Here is a 21,625-nt window from a genome sequence, read left to right on the forward strand (position 1 = left end):
TCAGAACCACAACTATATATTAAGACTAATCTGGAGTTGTAGAAAACAGATTACTCAGATGAACAGAATAAAATACAAACACAAGGCTACTTCCACAGTTCAGGCAAAAGGCATTAAAGGTCTGAAAAAAAGAGTAGTGTTAAGAAAAAGGCTGTACAGGCATATCTCGTTTTATTGCCCTTTGCTTTACTGTGTTTTTTACAAACTGAAGGTTTGTGGCAACCCTGTGTCAAGCAAGTCTATTGGTGCCATATTTCCAACAGCATTTGCTCACTTCATGACTCTGTCACACACTTTTTCATTATTATTATATTTGTTATGTGATCTGTGATGCTACTCTTGTATTGTTTGGGGTGCCATGAACTGCGTGAATATAAGACAGTGAATTTAATTGATAAATGTTGTGTGTGTTCTGACTGCTCCACTGACCAGCCATTCCCATCTCTCTCTCTCCTTGAGCCTCCTTATTCTCCGAGGACGCAAGAGTGTTGAAATTGGGCCAATTAATAAGCCTACAATGGCCTCTAAATGTTCAAGTGAAAGGAAGAGTTGCAAGTCTCTCACTCTAAATCAAAAGCTAGAAATGATGAAGCTTAGTGAGGAAGGCATGTCAAGAGCTGACACAGGCTGAAAGCTAGGCCTCTTGTGCCAAACAGTCAGCAAAGTTGTGAATGCAAAGGAAAAAGTACTTGAAGGAAATTAAAAGTGCTACTCTAGTGAACACACAAATGATAACAAATAGCCTATTGCTGATATGGAAAAAGTTTAGCGATCTGGATAGAAGATCAAACCAGTCACAAGATTCTTTTAAGCCAAAGTCTAATCTAGAGCAAGGTCCTAACTTTCTTTAATTCTATGAAGGGTGAGAGAGGTGAGGAAGCTGCAGATGAAAAGTCTGAAGCTTAGCAGAGGTTGGCTCATGAGGTTTAACGAAAGAAGTGTCTCCATAAAAGTACAAAGTGAAGCAGCAAGTGCTAATGTAAAAGCTGCAGCAAGTTATTCAGAAGCTCTAGCTAAGATCATCAATGAAGGTGGCTACACTACACAACAGATTTTCAATGCAGACAAAACAGTCTTCTATTGAAAGAAGATGCCATCTATGACTTTTATAGCTAAGGAGGAAAAGTCAAATGACAGGCTGACTCTCTTGATACAGGCTCATGTAGCAGGGGACTTGAAGTTGAAGCCAATGCTTATTTACCATTCTGAATATTCTAGGGTCCTTAGGTAGATTATGCTAAATCTCCTCTACCTGTGCTCTATAAATGGAACAAAGCCTGGAGGTCAGCACATCTATTTACAACAAGGTTTACAGAATCACTTTAAGCCCACTGTGTAGAGCTACTGTTCAGAAAGATTCTTTTCAAAGTATTACTGCTCGTTTACAGTGTACCTGGTCACCCAAGAGCTCTGATGGAGATGTACAAGATTTATGTTGTTTTCAGCCTGCTAACATAACATCCATTCTGCAGCTTACGAATCAAGTAGTAATTTTGATTTTCAAGTCTTATTATTTAAGAAATATATTTCCTAAGGCTAAAGATGCCATAGATAGTGATTCCTCTGATGGATCAAAGTAAATTGAAAACCTTCTGGAAAGGCTTCACCATTAAGATGCCATTAAGAATATTCGTGATTCATGGGAAGAGGTCTATTAAAATATCAACATTCACAGGAGTTTGGAAGAAGTTGATTCCAACCCTCATGAATGACTTGGAGGAGTTAAAGACTTCAGTGGATGAAGTCACTGCAGATGTAGTAGAAATAGCGAGAGAACTAGAATTAGAAGTGGAGTCTAAAGATGTGGCTGAATTGCTACAATCTCATGATAAAACTTGAACTCATGAGGAACTGCTTCTTATGGATGAGCAAAGAAAGTGATTTCATGAGATGAAATCTACTCCTGGTGAAGATGCTGTGAAGACTGTTGAAATGACAAAAAAGAATTTAGAATACTACATAAACTTAGTTGATAAAGCAGCAGCAGGGTTTGAGAGGACTGACTCCAATTTTGAAAGAAGTTCTACTGTGGGTGAAATGCTATCAAGGCAAGACCCTCCAACAGCAAAAGGATTACAACTTGCTGAGGGCTCAAATGATTAGCATTTTTAAGCAATAACTTATTTTTTTAACTAAGGTATATACACTGGTGTTTTTTTTTTTTTTTTTTTCTTTTTGCGGTATGCGGGCCTCTCACTGTTGTGGCCTCTCCCGTTGCGGAGCACAGGCTCCGGATGCGCAGGCCCAGCGGCCATGGCTCACGGGCCCAGCCGCTCCGCGGCATATGGGATCCTCCCAGACCGGGGCACGAACCTGTATCCCCTGCATCGGCAGGCGGACTCTCAACCACTGCGCCACCAGGGAGGCCCTACACTGGTGTTTTTGACATAATGCTGTTGCACACTTGAGACTACAGTATAATGTAAACATAATTTTCATATGCACCAGGAAACCAAAAAAATTAATGTGACTTTCTTTGTTGAGATATTCACCTTCTTCCAGTAGTCCAGAATTGAACCCACAATATTGCCTAAGTATAGCTGGCAGCTTCTTAATTTTTAAAAAAATTAGATTTAAAAAATTAGATTAAAAATCAATAATAATAAAGAGTTTAAACCTAGTTGACTAGAAGAATTACATATTCAGAAATAGGAATGTCAGGCAAAGTGAACAGGCAGGGGAAAATAAGTTTGGTTTTTGACATATTAAGTTAGCTGTAGGTGAGATTTATGTAGAGATGTCCAGCAGGCAAAGGGAAAAACAAACCCAAGTACAAGAATTCAAGACCAGAGGCACAGATTTGGGAGTCCCTGTGCAAAAAGGAAAAGTAGAACTTTGGAATGAAAAGATCACTGAGGAATACACTATTGTTAGAAAGCAAGCAGCCAAAACCAAGAAGTCTGAAGAATAAGAAAACCTTCTCTGCCTGAAAATAAGATAGAGAAGGAAAATTTAGGAAATCGAGAAAGGAAGAGTACAGTGGCACAAAGATGCCTTAGGAAGAGAAGGTAGATTTGAAAATGAATTCCAAATGTTATAAAGTTGGGGGTACACAAGAGAATGGAACACTGAACATGGTGTGTTTCTATGTTATCCTTCCCTCTTTCATCAGTCATATCTTCCTTTCTATTAGATCATTTCCAAGAACATACCATTATACCCTGGCATGAGTCACCTTACAAACAAGCAAGAAAGCAACTAAACATACATGTTCCCTTATCTTCACACTGTCTTCTATGACTATGCATTCTTCTGTTCCCTATCATTGCCAAATTTCTTGTGTTGTCCACCTAGGTTGTCTTTACTGTCTCATTCACTCTTCATCTCTCAACTATGATCTGGCTTCCAATACTAACTACCACACTACTGAAACTGCTTTTCAAGTCTATGTAGCTAAATCCAATTCTCATCATACCTGATTTATCAAGCAGCACTAATTAAGAAACCTTGTACTGGCACAAAAACAGAAAGATAGATCAATGGAACAGGATAGAAAGCCCAGAGTTAAACCCACGGACATATGGTCACCTTATCTTTGATAAAGGAGGCAGGAATGTACAGTGGAGAAAGGACAGTCTCTTCAATAAGTGGTGCTGGGAAAACTGGATAGGGACATGTAAAAGTATGAGATTAGATCACTCCCTAACACCATACACAAAAATAAGCTCAAAATGGATTAAAGACCTAAATGTAAGGCCAGACACTATCAAACTCTTAGAGGAACACATAGGCAGAACACTCTATGACATAAATCACAGCAAGATCCTTTTGGACCCACCTCCTAGAGAAATGGAAATAAAGACAAAAATAAACACATGGGACCTAATGAAACTTAAAAGCTTTTGCACAGCAAAGGAAACCATAAACAAGACCAAAAGACAACCCTCAGAATGGGAGAAAATATTTGCAAATGAAGCAACTGACAAAGGATTAATCTCCAAAATTTATAAGCAGTTCATGCAGCTCAATAACAAAAAAACAAACAACCCAATCCAAAAATGGGCAGAAGACCTAAATAGACATTTCTCCACAGAAGATATACAGACTGCCAACAAACACATGAAAGGATGCTCAACATCATTAATCATTAGAGAAATGCAAATCAAAACTACAATGAGATATCATCTCACACCAGTCAGAATGGCCATCATCAAAAAATCTAGAAACAATAAATGCTGGAGAGGGTGTGGAAAAAAGGGAACACTCTTGCACTGCTGGTGGGAATGTGAATTGGTACAGCCGCTATGGAGAACGGTATGGAGGTTCCTTAAAAAACTACAAATAGAACTACCATATGACCCAGCAATCCCACTACTGGGCATATACCCTGAGAAAACCATAATTCAAAAAGAGACATGTACCAAAATGTTCATAGCAGCCCTATTTACAATAGCCCGGAGATGGAAACAACCTAAGTGTCCATCATCGGATGAATGGGTAAAGAAGATGTGGCACATATATACAATGGAATATTACTCAGCCATAAAAAGAAACGAAATTGAGCTATTTGTAATGAGGTGGATGGACCTAGAGCCTGTCATACAGAGTAAAGTAAGTCAGAAAGAGAAAGACAAATACTGTATGCTAACACATATATATGGAATTTAAGAAAAAAAAAATGTCATGAAGAACATAGGGGTAAGACAGGAATAAAGACACAGACCTACTAGAGAATGGACTTGAGGATATGGGGAGGGGGAAGGGTAAGCTGTGACAAAGTGAAAGAGCGGCATGGACATATATACACTACCAAACGTAAGGTAGATAGCTAGTGGGAAGCAGCCGCATAGCACAGGGAGATCAGCTTGGTGCCTTGTGACCGCCTGGAGGGGTGGGATAGGGAGGGTGGGAGGGAGACGCAAAAGGGAGGGGATATGGAAACATATGTATATGTATAACTGATTAAATTTGTTATAAGGCAAAAAATTTAAAAAAAAAAAAAAAAAAAAAAAAAAAGAAACCTTGGACAAATCACTGAATTTTTGAGACTAATTTCTCTTCTATAAATGAGGGGGAAAAGACTGTATTAAATAATCTACAAATTTGGATTCAAATTTAAGGTTTTATAATAGTAAATTTACTTATAAAATATTCCTTAAAATGTGACGCTAAGTGAGAGAGCTGCATTTGTCTGTGTTGAAATTGTTTACCCCTGCTTTACTGAGGTATAATTGACAAAAAAAAACTATATATTTAAAGTGTACATGTGATCATTTGACATACATATACATTGTGAAATGATTACCACAATCAAATTAACGAACACATCTGTCCCCTCACATAGTCACCCTTTTTTAGGGGGGAGGGGGAGGGGACTGTCTTGAACTATTAAATGGGAATGAAAAGAGGGTCACTTTCACTTTCCTCACATGTAGGCTATATAGATGGCCACAAAGAACCTAGTTAGAAGTTACCTGTACTCTCCCTCTACTCTCTATATCAATTTTAATTTCTCTCCATGTGTTTTTGGAGGACATCTTCCATATTAACAAATAGAAGTCATTAAATCAGCCCGTTATTGGAGTTTTTATGTTGTAAACTGTTTTGTGGCCACTCTAGATATTTCAGAGTCAAATCTGACTACTTACCAATGAAGTTTCTGTAATTCTTTCTTATTCCATTCCTCATCCTGAATTAAGCCAGGTAGACATGCTAAGGAATACCTGTTCATCTTGCCAGATCCCATTGTCTCAATAACTGGAAGCTCATTGCTACTATCAGATTTCTGAAGATTTTCTTTAGCAGAACATCTAGCTTTCTTTTGTTTCATATGAAGTTCATTTTCACTCTCTTCAGTTTCAGATTCAGACATCACTGGGATTGTCCTTGTTTTTCTTGTGCTTTTTCTCAAGTGAACCACTATTTCTTTGGTATTTCTTGCTCTGGTTTTCTTAACAACCCCAGCTTTCCTTCTAAATTCCTTTCCTTTTTCACTCTCTTCATCAGACAAATCTGATGAGGACTGATGCTTGTAAAATGACACAGTTACTTGATTTTCAGTTTTCTTCAATTTTGATAACCTTGTATTTTTCTTAAAGTCAGAGGTGACTGTTTGTTCCTTCTTAGGACTAGGTATTTTTATTTTCTGGTTGACAGTGAGTAAATCACATTCACTACAATCTTCCTTGTTTTTACTTTTATGACCCACACTATACTCAAATGTACTTTCTAAAGTCTTTGTGGGCTTGCTGATTGGACTTGTAGGTTCACTTAAGTTTGATTTACTTTCTTTTTCATGCTTTTGCACTGCAAAATCTGTTACTGCTTTAATGGTGCCAAGGGACAGATTATAATTCATGCATTTTTGCTCTATAATTTTTTTAGATTTGAGTGGTGTTACTAAAATATAAGGTTTCTTCTGATTAACAGCCATATATTTTCTTTCTTCGTCTGAGAAAAACTGTTCCCTTGATGTTAGAATATCAACGGATACTTTGGATTCTTCAGTTCTCTCTTTAATTTCATAAGACAAAACCAAAGATCAAAATTTCAAATTAGCTACAAACAAGATATAGAAAAAATATTTCCAAAATATACTGTTTCTTTCCCCACAAATTCCATTTTAAACACTACCGCCAAATTAATCTTCCTGAAGCACTGGTCTGTTCAGATCACTGCCCCTTCAATTGTAAACATTTACTAATTTTTATACCAATCTGTCCGTGACGTCTCACAGTCTACTTAGTGTACACAGTTCCTCTGCCTGGTCTTCAATATAGTTCTAATCACTCACTGTACCCAAATCTGAATGATATTCTACATCTGTTAATCCACTGCTTCTCAACTTTCATTAATGTCATTCACTCTACTTGGAAAGTTTCCTTCACTTACCACCTGCTTCAATTCTGTTCTATAACCTGCTTTATTTCTGTTTTCTAACCCACCTATCCACAAACTTTGTCTTGATTCCCTTGAATGAAAGCTCTCCTTCAAATTTCCAGAATACTTTCAAATAATATGTTTGACAATGTGCCCTGAATTATAATTAACATACTTTTCTTATCTTTCAACTGAAAAAAATTCTTAATGGTAAGAATTTTGTCTTCGTTTTTTTTTTTTTGCTGGAGTTAGTACAGTCTTTCACATATATAGCAGATGCTAAATATTTGTTAAATTTGGAAGTAAGATATTAAGAAGACATAAGGAAAACCACTAGGGTTGCTAAAACCTTACTAGGTACGTAATATATGGAACAGAAGCTATCATAGTTAAGGAGAGTTAGGAAAACATGGAACTCCATATGCATGGCCCCATAGGCATCCCCAGCGGTGGTCACAGAGATATATTTTTGCTGAATCCCCCAAAACTCCATGAAGCATCATGGGCTAACAACCAAAGCAGAACTTGGGAATCTTTATTATACTGTGTCACTGGTTAAAGAAAGCAAATTAAAATGAGAGAAACTCTCCAATTTGAAACTTAGGAAACCAGAAGCCAAACTAATTTAATTTCTAACTTTAAATTATACAATTATAAATATATACAAATTGTAAATCATCACACCAATCATCATAGTGAAGTACTCCAACAACCTACACATATTATGTGACATTTTACAAGATGAATGACAAAATGAAAGACTGATGGGTAACACTGAACGCTGGGGAAAAAAGAAGCCTCTAAATTATAGTTCATGGAGAAGTGGCACTAGACAAAAGTAATCAAGAAAGTTTCTACATGATTTCTCAATAGAATTATGTATCTTCATATGATGAAGGAAGAGTTTTCTTCTAATTCCTCATATAAACATGATTCAAATGTTCAATTGGAAATGTGAAAATTTTGAACTTTCTAATTTTGAAAACCTTTTTATTCTGAATATTTTTATTCCTTTTATTAAATAATTTGAATAAAGATTCAGACCATTCTGGATACTTCAACCTAAGCTGTATGAAGTTAGTAGTGTTAGTATTATTTCCTCTCTACTTCTTTAAACACTTATAAATGTTCCTCACTTTCATTTCTTTTCACCTAGAAGAAATAAGATAGAAAAAAATGCTATTAAGCTGATGGATTTAACTCAACATGAAATTTTAAACTTGCAAATGTGTAGAGAAAAGATTCTTTAAATTCTGGTAGGCAGGATTTCAATGAAATTACTCTGAAAATCCACACTTACACAAAACTAAATTATGGTATTAAGTTCATAGAAGTCTGTACTTGAAGATGCACAATGGATGGTCCTCCTTGCTCTTGAGATTATTACAGTATGGTGAGATTATTACAGTATGGGAGTATCATTTACAATATACTGTTAAGTATAATAACAGAGATAAATAAAGTACTTTAAGAGCAATACTATAATATATAGATTACAGCACTAAATATACAAAACAAAACTTTAGGTAAATCATTAAAATACACACACACAATTATATCATCTTAAATTATCATTGGTTGGCACCTTTGCATAACCTCAGTTGTTTAATGTTAGATGTGGTTTTTTTAATATTTCAGTGGTTTTCCCATGGAAAGTGTAATGATAATGATAATAATACAAACAATAACAGCATCAAATACCACCATTCAAAATAATGTATGTGACAAGAAGACACTCACTGTCTTAATAGTTTCAGAAAACAATGATCTAATGAATCACACTGGAAAAATGATACATCCAAAACAGAATACAGTAATATCTTCCCCTAAACTGAGCTTCCCAAGGAGAAGCATCTCGTTTTATTCATCTCTAAGTTCCTAACAGCTAACATAGATCAAGGTTCATGGAAGATGCTTTAAAAATGTTTGTTCAACGATTTTCCTATGGACACAGCTGGCATGTAAATTACCAAACTTTAGTCTTTTACATTTGTATTCTCAAATACTTTACCAATAATATTCACAATTTGACTCAAATTCCTGAAAAACAGTACTATAGGTGAAAGGAAGGAGTCGGGGTAGGGAAATGATAAGACCTAAGACTGAAGAAGACTAATAAATAATTCAAAGTTAGATATACTTTTAGGGATCTTTTAAATTTCAGAGTAAAAAAGTATATAACAGGTGCTGTAGCCCCAGGACTCCAGAATACTGAAGAGGTCTAGCAATGACAACAAGCAGTATGCCTAATTCACGAGAAATAGGATGACTTTTGATAAAATGAAGGATTGAGAAGGAACTGGAGCAACAGTTAAGGAATGAAGTTTTGCTAGCTGTATGCAAGCAGTCATCCACATATTTATTCCTTTCTCTGTACTACAAAGGATGAGCATAGTTTCAATGGGGGTGGGGGACAGGGAAATAGGGTATGGTGGGGTGGGGAGTGACATAAAGGTACATTTATATCCAGTATGGTGCTGTTTTTGGCAGAAGCAGTCCTGAACTCCTGAAGTTCTGTAAAACTCTTCATTTTAAGATCAAGGTAGAATTGGCATAAATTTATACAACAGAGTCTAGGAATTTTACTCATTATATTATCTAGAAAGGACTGTAAATACTTTTTCTCAGCTTGGGGTTGGGTGGATGTGAGGCAGATTATAGTTTTGGTAGAGTTGACACAGAACTGTTCTGCCAGCTACCTTCATAGCAACGGTCATTCAAAAAGACATGCCATTACCTCCATGAAAGCAAACTGGTTTTGTCTATTAACAGGAATAATATTTAGTACAAAAATATAGGTATCTGTAATATAGGTCTGAGGTAAGCTGGCAGCCTAAATACCTGGCGTCTAGAAAACTGAAAGAACAATCATTTTTCATTGTTATGTTGATCAGTGTTCTTGGTATTCTGATTAATTAAAAGGTATAATTTAATGAAGTAAGCTGAATGCTGACTACAGGCAGTCTAAATTGCAGTTTCTCCTCTTAAGCAGTGAAAAAAATCCAGGAATTTTAGCTCAGTATAAATCAAGAACTCAATACTAAATTCATTGTAAACAATTAAACAGTGTGGAGCTCAGGTAAAAATTTACCACTATACCAGAGAAGAAAAGAGCAAACATACCCAAATGATCACAATCAACGTCATAAGTGGCAGTGGCTCTTAGGAGGACATCTGTTTTTTTTCCCCCTGCATCATTTTTCATTGATTTTTGAATGTCAGGAACAACTCTTTCAGTTTTCTGTTTTCGTCTGGCTTTTCCTTCTTTCTTTTCACAAGACCTAAAAACAAGTATAGTATTTTTCCTCTAATATTGGTTCTCAAAAAACAAAAACGAAACCCATAAATAAATAAATGAAACTCCCTCAGATAAAGCTTTTTTCTCCAGCAGATTACCTTTAATCTTACATTATTTAAGCTTTCATAGCTTCTACCCTTTTCCTCCCACAAACAACTTAAGTATAACATCTTAATGACCTCTTAAATTCTTCTTATCTATGCTCTTGTATTTCCCACTTAAGCTGATATTGTAAGAAAATTACAGGACAAATTCTGCCAGTTGTCTGTTCTTGTAAAGTTTATTGAAACAGCCACATTCATTCTTTTCAGTACTATCTATGTTGCTTTTCCACCACAAAGGCAGAGTCGAGTAGCTGTGATAGAGGCAGCATACCCATGAAAATACTATCTGCCCCTTTACAGAAAAAAATTGCCAGCCCGTTATACCTTATTACATTGTGACACGATTAGTCAACTTACACAACCTATCCCCTATGAGTTTTTAAGGGCAAGAATTAATCAAATTCAGACTTCCCTCATGGTCCAATGGTTAAGAATCCACCTGCCAAGGCAAGGGACACAGGGTCGATCCCTGTCTGGGAAGCTCCCACATGCCGTGGAGCAACTAAGTCCGTACACCACAAGTACTGAGCCCGCAAGCTGCAACTACTGAGCCTGCGGGCCACAACTACTGAAGCCCGTGCACTCTAGGGCCCACATGCCACAACTACTTAGCCCACGTGCTGCAACTACTGAAGCCCACGTGCCTAGAGCCCATGCTCCGCAAATAGAGAAGCCACCATGAAGAGAAGCCCGCACACCTCAACAAAGAGCGGCCCCCGCTCCCTGCAACTAGAGAAAGCCTGCGCGCAGTGAAGACCCAGAGCAGCCAAAAAAAAAAGAGTACAAAGAAAAAAAATAATAAACCAAGCTTTAAAAAAAAAATTAATCAAATTCTTATTTGTTTGCCCAAGGCTGATACAGTGTCTGCTAAGCAAATGACACTTAGTAACTACTGAGGGAATGAATGAATTAAAAAAGGACCAGACCTCCCTGGAGGTCCAGTGGTTATGACTCCATGCTCCAATGCAGGGTACATGAGTTCGATCCCTGGTCAGGGAACTAAGATACCACACGCCATGTGGTGTGGCCAAATAAAATAATTTAAAAAAAAAAAAGATCAAGAACTTCAGACTCATGTTTAACAGCTACATGCCTCTTAAAGGGTAAGTGATTGTGGATGACTCCTTGAAATACATCAAAGGTTTTATTTTCCTTTTAGATTTATTCCACATGACAGAAGTTCTAGTAAAGTGTTACTGCCTTCTGAAAGTCTATGATCAAAGACAGCTTCAAAACTGGCATTCCCAAAAATACAAATTAAAACCACTTTACATTGGTTACATGAGTATATACATCTGTAAAAGCTCATCAAATTTTATTCCTAAAAGATAGTTTATCAAATGTAAATTATACATCAATAAAGTTGTTTTTTAAAAAGTTAAAAGGTACTTTACCTTAACTGTTCTAAAAAATTATCAATGTACTCTTTCCATTTTTCTGGAAATCCAAACATAAATTTCCTTATGAGATAATTTGGGTAACCTATTTAATGATAAACAAACAAAAATTACCTGAAAGTCTAGATTTTAAAGTGATGTCATTAATTCATTAAATAATTTAAAATTATATACTTATTGCTTACTATGTGCCAGGCACTGTCATAGATACTGAGGATTCAGCAGTTAACAAAACAAACAAAAATCCCTGCCTTCATGAAAACTGGCTTCTAAACAGAAAGCAAACCAATAAGTAAAACATCTCGTTTGTTAGATGGTCATCGATGCTATGGAGAAAATTATGCAGTTAAGGGGAATAGGGATACCAGTGTGTTCATTCTAGAGAAGGAGAAAGGGGGCAAGCAGCTTTTCAAAAAAGGACAGAGACATTCTCACAGAAATAGCATCATTTGAGTAAAGCCCTGAAGGACATGAAGGAGTGAGCAATGTGGCAACAAAGTGAAAGGGTATGAAGCAAGAGTGTGCCTGGCTTGTTTGTAGAATGACAAAGAAATCAGTGTAGTTGAAGTGGAGTGAGGAGAGGCTACTCAGATAGGTAACAGAGGTAGTTGGGGGAGATTATAAAGCCTTGAGGTCATTTTATAAACTGAGTGTTTCACTTTGGGTGAGATGGGAAGCTACAGAAAAATTCTGAGTGGAGGAGTCACAGAATTTGACTTACTTTAACAGGACTGAATTAGCTGCTATTTTGAGAACAATCTGTGGAAGTACATAGGGAGAAACAATGACACCAGTTAGGTTACAGCAATGATTCAGACAAAAGATGAGGAAAGTCCAGATCACAGTGGTGCAACAGAGGCCTGGGTTCTGGATATATCATGGAGATAATGCCAGTAGGATGTACTGACACACTAGATGTGAGTGTGAGAGAAACTGAGGATTTAAGGGTGTCTCCTAGGAGTCTGGCTAGCCACTGGAACCATGGAAAGAGGGTAAGACTGTAGCCTATACACATTTAAGGGAGAAGACCAGGTTTTAGATATATTAACTCTGAGACACCTGTAGACATCCTAGTGGAGATGTCAAATAAGCAGACAGAAAATGAGTTGAGCGGCTCAGGGACTATTCTTCGTTACAGATAAAATTTGGCATTTGTCAAAATATGAATGAGATTTAAGCCTAAAAGAAATCAGCACAGCACTGAGTATAGAAAGAGCCATAGTCTGTCCCATCACTTAGAGACAAAGAAGAAAGAGGAAAATAAGCAAAGAAACTCAGAAGGAACAGGGAATGAGGTAGCATGAAAATATGGTATTCTAGAAGCCAAGTAAAGAAAGTGTTTCAAGAAGGTAGGTGTGATTAACTGTGTCAAGTGCACACTGAATTTAGCAATGTGGGGGCCATCAGTGACTTAAAGGGCTGTTTCGGTGAAGAACTGAGGATTAATGTGTAATTAAAGAGAATTCAAGAAAAAATGAGAAAGAATTCAAGAGGAATTAGATCTAAGTATAACAAATCGTCTGAGCTGTTTTGCTGTAAATGAGAGCAACAGTGGCTGAAAGAAGTGTGGTTAAGAGGCCCCCCTCCCAGTTTTATTGAGAAATAATTGACATACATTACAGTATAAACTTAAGGTGTACAGTATGATGGTTTGATTTACACATATTGTCAAATGATTACAATAGGTTTAGTTAACATCTAACATCTCATATAGATACAATAAAAAAAAGCAATTTTAAAATTTATAAATGTTATGAGATGAAGATTTAGCATCTGTGCCTCTCCTTCCTCACCCTCTCCCCACATTTTTTACAATAATTTTAATTATATCAAAGATTGTTTGCATCATTATAACAATGTGAATATTGTTCACTGCAGAACCTATTAGAATACTGTGACTATATGTCCTTTCCCCATGCTGTACATTTCATCACTGTGACTCATTTTGTAACTGAAAGTTTGTATCTTTTAACCTCCCTTACCTATTTCACTCATTCCCTGACCTCCCTCCCTTCTGGCAAGCATCTGTTCTCTTTATCTGTGAGTCTGTTTCTGTTTCGGTTTGTTCATTTATTTTTTAGATTACACATACAAGTGAAATCATATGTTATTTGTCTTTCTCTGATTTATTTCACTTAAAATTTAATACTTTCTAGGTCCAGCCATGTTGTCACAATAGCAAGATTTTATACATTTTTATGGCTGAACAATATTTTGTGTATATATATATATATACATATATATGTATATATATATATATATATACACACCCCACATCTTTTTTTTTAATGAATTTATTTATTTTTGGCTGCGTTGGGTCTTCATTGCTGCACACGGGCTTTCTCTAGTTGCGGCGAGCGGGGGCTACTCTTTGTTGTGGCAGGTGGGCTTTTCATTTCAGTGGCTTCTCTTGTTGCAGAGCATGGGCTCTAGGCACGTGGGCGTCAGTAGTTGTGGCACGTGGGCTCAGTAGTTGTGGCTCGCAGGCTCTAGAGCGTAGGCTCAGTAGTTGTGGTGCACGGGCTCAGTTGCTCCGCAGCATGTGGGATCTTCCTGGACCAGGGCTCGAACCTGTGTCCCCTGCACTGGCAGGCGGATTCTTAGTCACTGCGCCACCAAGGAAGTCCCATCGCATCTTCTTTATCCACTCATCCATCTATGGACACTTAAGCTGTTTCTGTATCTTAGCTATTGTAAATAATGCTGCAATGAACATTGGGGTGCATTTGTCTTTTCAACTAGCACTTTTGTTTTCTTTGGAAAAATACCCAGAACTGGATTGCTGGATCATATGGTAGTCATACTTTTAATTTTTTGAGGAACTCCCATACTGTTTTTCCTAGTGGCTGTAAGGAATTTACTTTCCCACCAACACTGCATAAGGGTTCCCTTTTCTCCACCTCCTCACCAACACATGTTATTTCTTGTCTTTTGGATAATAGCCATTCTCACAGGCATGAGGTGATATCGCATTACGGTTTTGATTAGCATTTCCCTGACGATTAGTGATGTTAAGCATCTTTTCATATCTGTTAGCCATCTGTATGTCTTTTTTGGGAAAATATTTATTCTCTGCCCATTTTTTAATAGGGTTGTTTCTTTTTGTGATATTGAGCTGTATGAGTTCTTTGTATATTTTGGGTATTAATCCCTTATCAGTAAAATAGTTTGCAAATATCTCCTCCTATTCAGTAGGTTGCCTTATTTTGTTGAGTTTCTTTTGCTGTATGGAAGTTTTTTAGTTTGATGTAGTCCCATTTGTTTATTTTTTGCTTTTGTTGACCTTGCCTGAGACATCCGGAAAAATACTAAGGCATATGTCAACGAGTTAACTGCCTGTGTTTTCTTCTAGGAGTTTTATGGTTTCAGGTCTTACATTTAAGTCTTTAATCCATTTTGGGTTTATTTTTGTACATGGTATGAGAAAGTAGTCTAGTTTGATTCATTTGCATGTAGCTATCTAGTTTTCCCAACATTTATTGAAGAGGCTGTCATTTCTCCATTATATTCTTACCTCCTTTGTTATAAATTAATTGACCAAATAAGCATGGGTTCATTTCTGGGGCCTCTAATCTGTTTAGTTGATCTATGTGGCTGTTTTGGTGCCAGTATCGTACTGTCTTGATTACTGTAGCTTAGCAGTATAGCTTGAAGTCAGGGAGTGTGGTGCCTCTAGCTTTGTTCTTTATGTATTTAGGCGTTCCTATGTTGGGTCCATATATATTTACAATTGTTATATCCTTTTTTTGGATTGCTCCCTTTACCATTATGTAATGTCCTTTTTTGTGTTGTTACAATCTTTGTTTTGAATTCTGTTTTGTCTGATATAAGTATCGCTAACTTGGCTTTCTTTTCATTTCCATTTGCATGGAATACCTTTTTCCATCCCCTTACTTTCTATCTGCATGTGTCTTTAGATCTGAAGTGAGTCTCTTGTAGGCAGCATATATATGGGTCTTGTGTTTCTATCCATTCAGCCACTCTATGTCTTTTGATTGGGACCATTTAGTCCATTTGCACTTAAAATGACATTTGAAGTAGTTACTGCCATTTTGTTAATTGTTTTCTGGTTGTGTTAGCAGTTTTTCTGGTTGTGTTTATAGTTTTTTGTTCCCTTCTTTTGATGGCTATCTAGTGTTATATTTGGATTCCTTTCTCTTTTTTTGTGTATCTATTACAGATTATTGGTTTGTGGTTACCATGAGGTTTATATATAGCATGTGTGTGTATATATATATATATATATATATATATATATATATATATATATATATTACATAGTGTATATATATATATATATATATAACATATATATAATTATTTTAAGTTGATGATCTCTTAACTACAAATGCATTCTAACAACCCTGATTTCTTACTCAAAAGAGGGTTTTTTGTTTTTCTTTCTTTTTTTTTTTCTTTGTTATTGCGGTATGCGGGCCTCTCACTGTTGTGGCCTCTCCCGTTGCGGAGCACAGGCACCGGACGCGCAGGCTCAGCGGCCATGGCTCACGGGCCCAGCCACTCCGCGGCATGTGGGATCTTCCTGGACCGGGGCACAAACCTGTGTCCCCTGCATCGGCAGGTGGACTCTCAACCACTGTGCCACCAGGGAAGCCCCTTTCTTTCTTTTTTTTTTTGAGAGGAGAAGAGAGAATTACTGGAGTAATATCCTTGAGTACAAGAGGATAGGAGCTGAAGCATAAATAGGTGGACACAGACAGGAACATGGAAAGTTTGTCCACAATAAAAGCAGGTACAGATACAAGCAGGTGAGCAAATGTGACAGAGAAGTTTTCTTTTGATTGTTCCTATTGCTCAAGTCCTCTTCTTGCTCCCCTACCCACCCAGATGACAGAGGGAGGTAGGAGATGTGTAAAAATATGAAATAGTTATCAAGGATGATGGGAGAGTGAATGGATTAGGGAGCTGTGGTAGGAATACCAAGGGGCACTAAGTGACCACAACTTGTTGCTGGTAATCATAAATTTAAGGTGGACTACTCAGATGTGTTTTTCTTCAGTCACTTTAGCTGTGTACAAGGCATAGGCAGAAAATTAGACTGTATCAGGACTGGGGTTGTGCCGGGCAGGTTCAACAAAGAGAGGAATTGGGGAACTAAATTATATTCTTATAATTTATTCTTACAATTCCTCACAAACAAGGAACATTTCACTTGAATGTTTTTTAAATCACGGGACTTAAACTGTCAATAAGAGTGATTAAACCAGAGGAAAGGGTCAGCATACGTAACAGTTTTACATAATGTGGGCAATTTTATTTTTAATTTTTAGTTTTGATATATAATTTTAAAACACCTAGTAAGAAGCAAAAAAATGTATATCACTGTTACATATATGGTTAATTGTTTCACTTAGTAAACTAATTCATCAATTAGTAATGACAGTTTTTACCTGCTTCTTTCATGGAAATCTGGTCTATCATTCCTTTTAATATATAAATGTTGCCTGATAAAGTCCTAAGTTTGTTGTGCTTAATCCGTTCTATAATTGCATTACTGTGCCAATATATGTTAGTGATGTCTCTAGGAGAAAAAATAGCTTAGTTAAAACCAAAACATTCACATTTTACCAAGAGTCACAATGTACATATATAAGCATGTAAATTTATAACATAAAGTAATAAATTTTCCCTCCAGCTACAATACTATTAATCTAATTACAAAACATTTGAGGGCCGAACATTGCAACAGAACTCAACCTCTTGGCTAATGCGATCCTCAGAGTACCAAGCAACTGTATTGTGGCCAAACCATACCCCTAGTATAAAATATATCATTAGCAAGAAAGCAGAGCCTTCTCCATCTGGTGCTAACAACTGATGCTCAGCTTCCAAAGGATGATTTCGCTGTCCCTCTCCACAGGGGCTATACTGTGTTAGCTTTCACTCAGTTATATGGTTTGGATTATTCTAATCTTGTGTTTTTTCCCCTCACTACATAGCCAAATGTCTTTACCTTCCTCTTTGGAAAGTACCAAAAAGAGGTTCAAATTGGGAAAAAACAAACTGCAGTATCAAATCACTGACCCACAAATCTACTCTTCATACTTCCTTACGTGAAGCTAAGAATAAATAGAAAATAGAAAAAAAGAAAGTATGAAGATGTATTAGGTAAATGTTGAACATTCTTTGATTCATTAGATAACTAATAAGAAACATTCTAAATATAAATTTAATAAATAAGAAAGTTAAGTTCTTTAGTTTGGTCAAATGGAATTAAATCCATACATTATACTTTAACACAATATTCTCATCTTCTGTTCTTTCTATATTTATTTTATTTAACAAATATTTAAATAGTACTTTAAAAGTACTGTTCTCAAAGTCTTATAAATATTAACTCATTTAATCCTCAAAATAACCCAAAAGGTAGGTTATACTATTATTGTCCTCATGCAAATGAAGAAAATGAGACTGAAAGAGGATAAGTAATTTGCCCAACTCATATAGCCAGTAAAGAGCAGTAATGGGATTCCAACAAAGGCAATCAATGCTTCCTCTGGATATTAAGGAAATGGGCGCAAGGCAGGCAGAAATAAAGTGAGCAAGACAGATTTTATACACTTAACTTATAAACTTGCAGGTAAGTATCTTGAACAGTGATACACTGTACTGTTTTATTACAACCTTTTATTACAATTTTTTTTAACTACTAAGAAAATGGGTTTTGAAGAATAGGAAATTGTGCTAATAGAGTAGCAGAACTAGGCAAAGCCCACTTACCAGATGATGCTTTCACTTTAGGGAGAACCAGAAAGTGCCAATGATTACTTAATATGTAGCTGTATGGCAAAGTGTTATATATTTTGATTTCTTTTCTGGATCAGTAATTTATATCTGGTTGTCCCAATTTAGATGTGAGAATCTGGACTGAAATGCACGTAGTAAATATTAACTAATCATATATAATTAAGCAGATAATACCAGTTCACTTATTAGAACCTCTGAAAAAAATAAAGCACTGTGTATACAAATTTGAGCTGTCACTATTTTAAAAATAATTTGAGTTAACAGACAAAAGCAAGAAAGCTGGTTACAATCACAATGGTCATACTCATTTTACTTTACTGCCATCAGTTTGTAACCTCATTGGAAAGTCTTTGTTTTGTACCAAGATGCAATTTGTCACGCATCTCCTTTTAAGCTCTTACACACAAGTATATCTTATCACAAATTTTATTAAAAGAATACTGAAAAGTTACACTTACATCAATTTTCCTTCTACACATATAGCAGTGTTATCATTGATGACTTTAATCATCCATTCCTGTAGCTGGACTACCTAATTAAGCATAAAAATGAAGTATGTTATTTTTTGTATTATTTGTAGCATATGCATTAAAAAATCAATTTACATTAAATTAAAAGAAAAAACTTATACGAGTAATCCAAAAGAGTTCTTAGTGTTCATCTACGTAAGAATCACATTCTATTTTAAATAGCAATAAGGTAAAAACTCTTATACATAATTGAACAAAAGATGAATGGAGGACTTCCCTGGTGGCACAGTGGTTAACAATCTGCCTGCCAGTGTGGGGACATGGGTTCAAGCCCTGGTCTGGAAGATCCCACATGCCACGGAGCAACTAAGCCACAACTACTGAGCCTGTGTTCTAGAGCCCGCGCGCCACAACTACTGAACCTGCGTGCCACAACTACTGAAGGCCGCACACCTAGAGCCTGTGCTCTGCAACAAGAAGCCAGACACCACAATGAGAAGCCTGTGCACTGCAGCAAAGAGTAGCCCCTGCTCTCCACAAGTAGAGGAAGCCCGTGCACAGCAACGAAGACACAATGCAGCCAAAAACAAAATATAAATAAATAAATTTAAAAAAAAGATGAATGGAGACTGAACTGAGGTTGTACTGCAGAGTTTGCTCTACAATCCAGAATCAATTATACATTAAATATTCTTATGTCAAATACTCTTAACCACTAGGGGAAAAAACACACCTAAAATCCTAAGGTATCCATTAAAATACCCAAACTCACTAAAGACCCAATAACTTGGAGAAAGAAACAGTTGTGTAATATACATTTCACCATCACTCTTACCCTTATATAATTAGAGCTTTTTTTTTTTTGCAAAGTTGATTTGGAGTTGCATTCAATTTCCTATAAAGGTGACTGCTAGTAATCTATATTTAGTATTCTATTCCAAAGCAAACATCTGAACAGCTCAGAGAAGTCTTTATTTTAGGACAAGTAAAATCCTACATTACTATAAAGGAAGATTTCTGTGAACAACTGTGTTAAGAAATTATTGCTTTTATTGTGTAACAATCTAATAATGAACTATTTCTAATGAGAAATACATCCATAAAAGTCATACTTTGAGTTGCCATTTTATATATAAAATTATAAACTTACATATAAAGACAAATTATTCTGTGGTAGTTTTATGCTGAGTCAGGCAACTAAAATGGAAGGGTATTCATTTAAAAAATTACAGGTAGGACTTGGGAAAGAGGCAATAAAATTTTTTTTTTTCCTACTTCTGCATTTGGAACTATAAGATACATGAAAGAATCTATCAGATGGAGATGGTGTTAACAATAAAAGCTAACAGTAGGCAGTGTTCCAAGAATTTAAGATACATTGACTCATGTTATTCTCATAACACTAGGAGGCAGGTACAATTATCTTCATTTCATAGATAAAGAAACTCTGTAAAGTCTAGTTCAATAACTTGCCTGTATCACACAGAGCTAGTTAGTAGCACAGATGGGTTACAAATCTAGGAATTTTGGCTCCATGATCCTGTATCATACTGCTTACATAAAATACCAAGGGACTTCCCTGGTGGTCCAGTGAGTAAGACTCTGTGCTCCCAATGCAGGGGGCCAGGGTTCTATCCCTGGTTGGGGAACTAGATCCCTCCCGCACGCATGCTGCAACTGAGTCTGCATGCCGCAACTAAGAAGTCCTCACGCAGCAACTAAAGATCCGACATGCTGCAACTAAGACCCCGCACAGCCAAAATAAAACAAAAAACAAAACAAAACAAACTATGTTGTTAAAAAAAAGAAAAGAAAAACTCGGAACTTCCCTGGTGTCGCAGCGGTTAAGAATCTGCCTGCCAATGCAGGGGACATGGGTTTGATACCTTGTCCAGGAAGATCCCACATGCTGTGAAGCAACTAAGCCCGGGCACCACAACTACTGAGCCTGTGCTCTAGAGCCCGGGAGCCACAACTACTGTAGCCTGCATGCCTAGAGCCTGTGCTCCGCAACAAGAGAAGCCACCGCAATGAGAAGCCCGTGCACTGCAATGAAGAATAACCTCCACTCACTGCAACCAGAGAACTCCCGCGCACAGCAAAACGAAGACGCAATGCAGTCAAAAATTAATTAATTATTTAAGAAAAAAAATCAAATATTCATTCTGCAAACATTTGTTGAGCTATACTATGCTCCAGGCACTGGTTTAGGCTTGGGATTCATCCAGAAACAGAATAAATAGGCCACCCTCTTTAGAGCCAACATTTGTGTTGTATGTGTGGTGGTGGTGAGGGTTGGTGAGGGGTCTGGAAGCAAGCAGAGTGGTGGTGGTGATATTCAAATAAATGGACAAAAAAATAATAAAATGTCAGGCAGTGATAATATTAAAAATAAGTATAAATGGAGGATTTTTGTTTTTTAGACAGGATAGTCAGGGAAGGTCTTGGAACAGAGAACTGAATGAAGTAAGGGATGAGCCATATGGATATCTGGGAGTAATTCTTCCAGGCAGAGGGAACAAGTACAAAGGCCCTAAGTAGGTAGCAAGGAGGGCACAGTAGCTTGAAAAGAGTAAGCAAGAGAGATGAGATGAGGCTGGATATCTCCAGGATTGAATTACGTAGAGTCCTACAAGCTATGGTAAAGGTTTAGTGTTTTCTCTCTCTCTTTTTTTGGCTACCACGCGGCATGTGGGATCTTAGTTCCCCAACTAGGGATCGAACCCGTGCGCCCCGTCATCCCTCACTCACAGCCAATGAAAATGCTGT

The 21,625-nt window shown here is 36.7% G+C and overlaps 1 protein-coding gene across 2 annotated transcripts in view; it reads right to left on the reverse strand.

Annotated features, from left to right (window-relative positions):
• MIS18BP1 (MIS18 binding protein 1) overlaps positions 1-21,625 on the reverse strand; it is a 64,123-nt gene that overhangs the window by 27,691 nt on the left and 14,807 nt on the right. For both annotated transcript variants that reach the window (XM_082619233.1, XM_082619232.1), the window contains exons 5-9: positions 18,845-18,918; positions 17,030-17,160; positions 11,616-11,703; positions 9,943-10,100; positions 5,589-6,453 (exon numbers count right to left, since the gene is read on the reverse strand). In XM_082619233.1, the coding sequence (XP_082475359.1) occupies positions 5,589-6,453; positions 9,943-10,100; positions 11,616-11,703; positions 17,030-17,160; positions 18,845-18,918 (1,316 nt within the window). The remainder of the gene's footprint in view (positions 1-5,588; positions 6,454-9,942; positions 10,101-11,615; positions 11,704-17,029; positions 17,161-18,844; positions 18,919-21,625) is intronic.

The sequence above is a fragment of the Mesoplodon mirus genome (genome assembly GCF_964341445.2).
Source record: "Mesoplodon mirus genome assembly, chromosome: 4".
NCBI lineage: Eukaryota > Metazoa > Chordata > Mammalia > Artiodactyla > Ziphiidae > Mesoplodon > Mesoplodon mirus.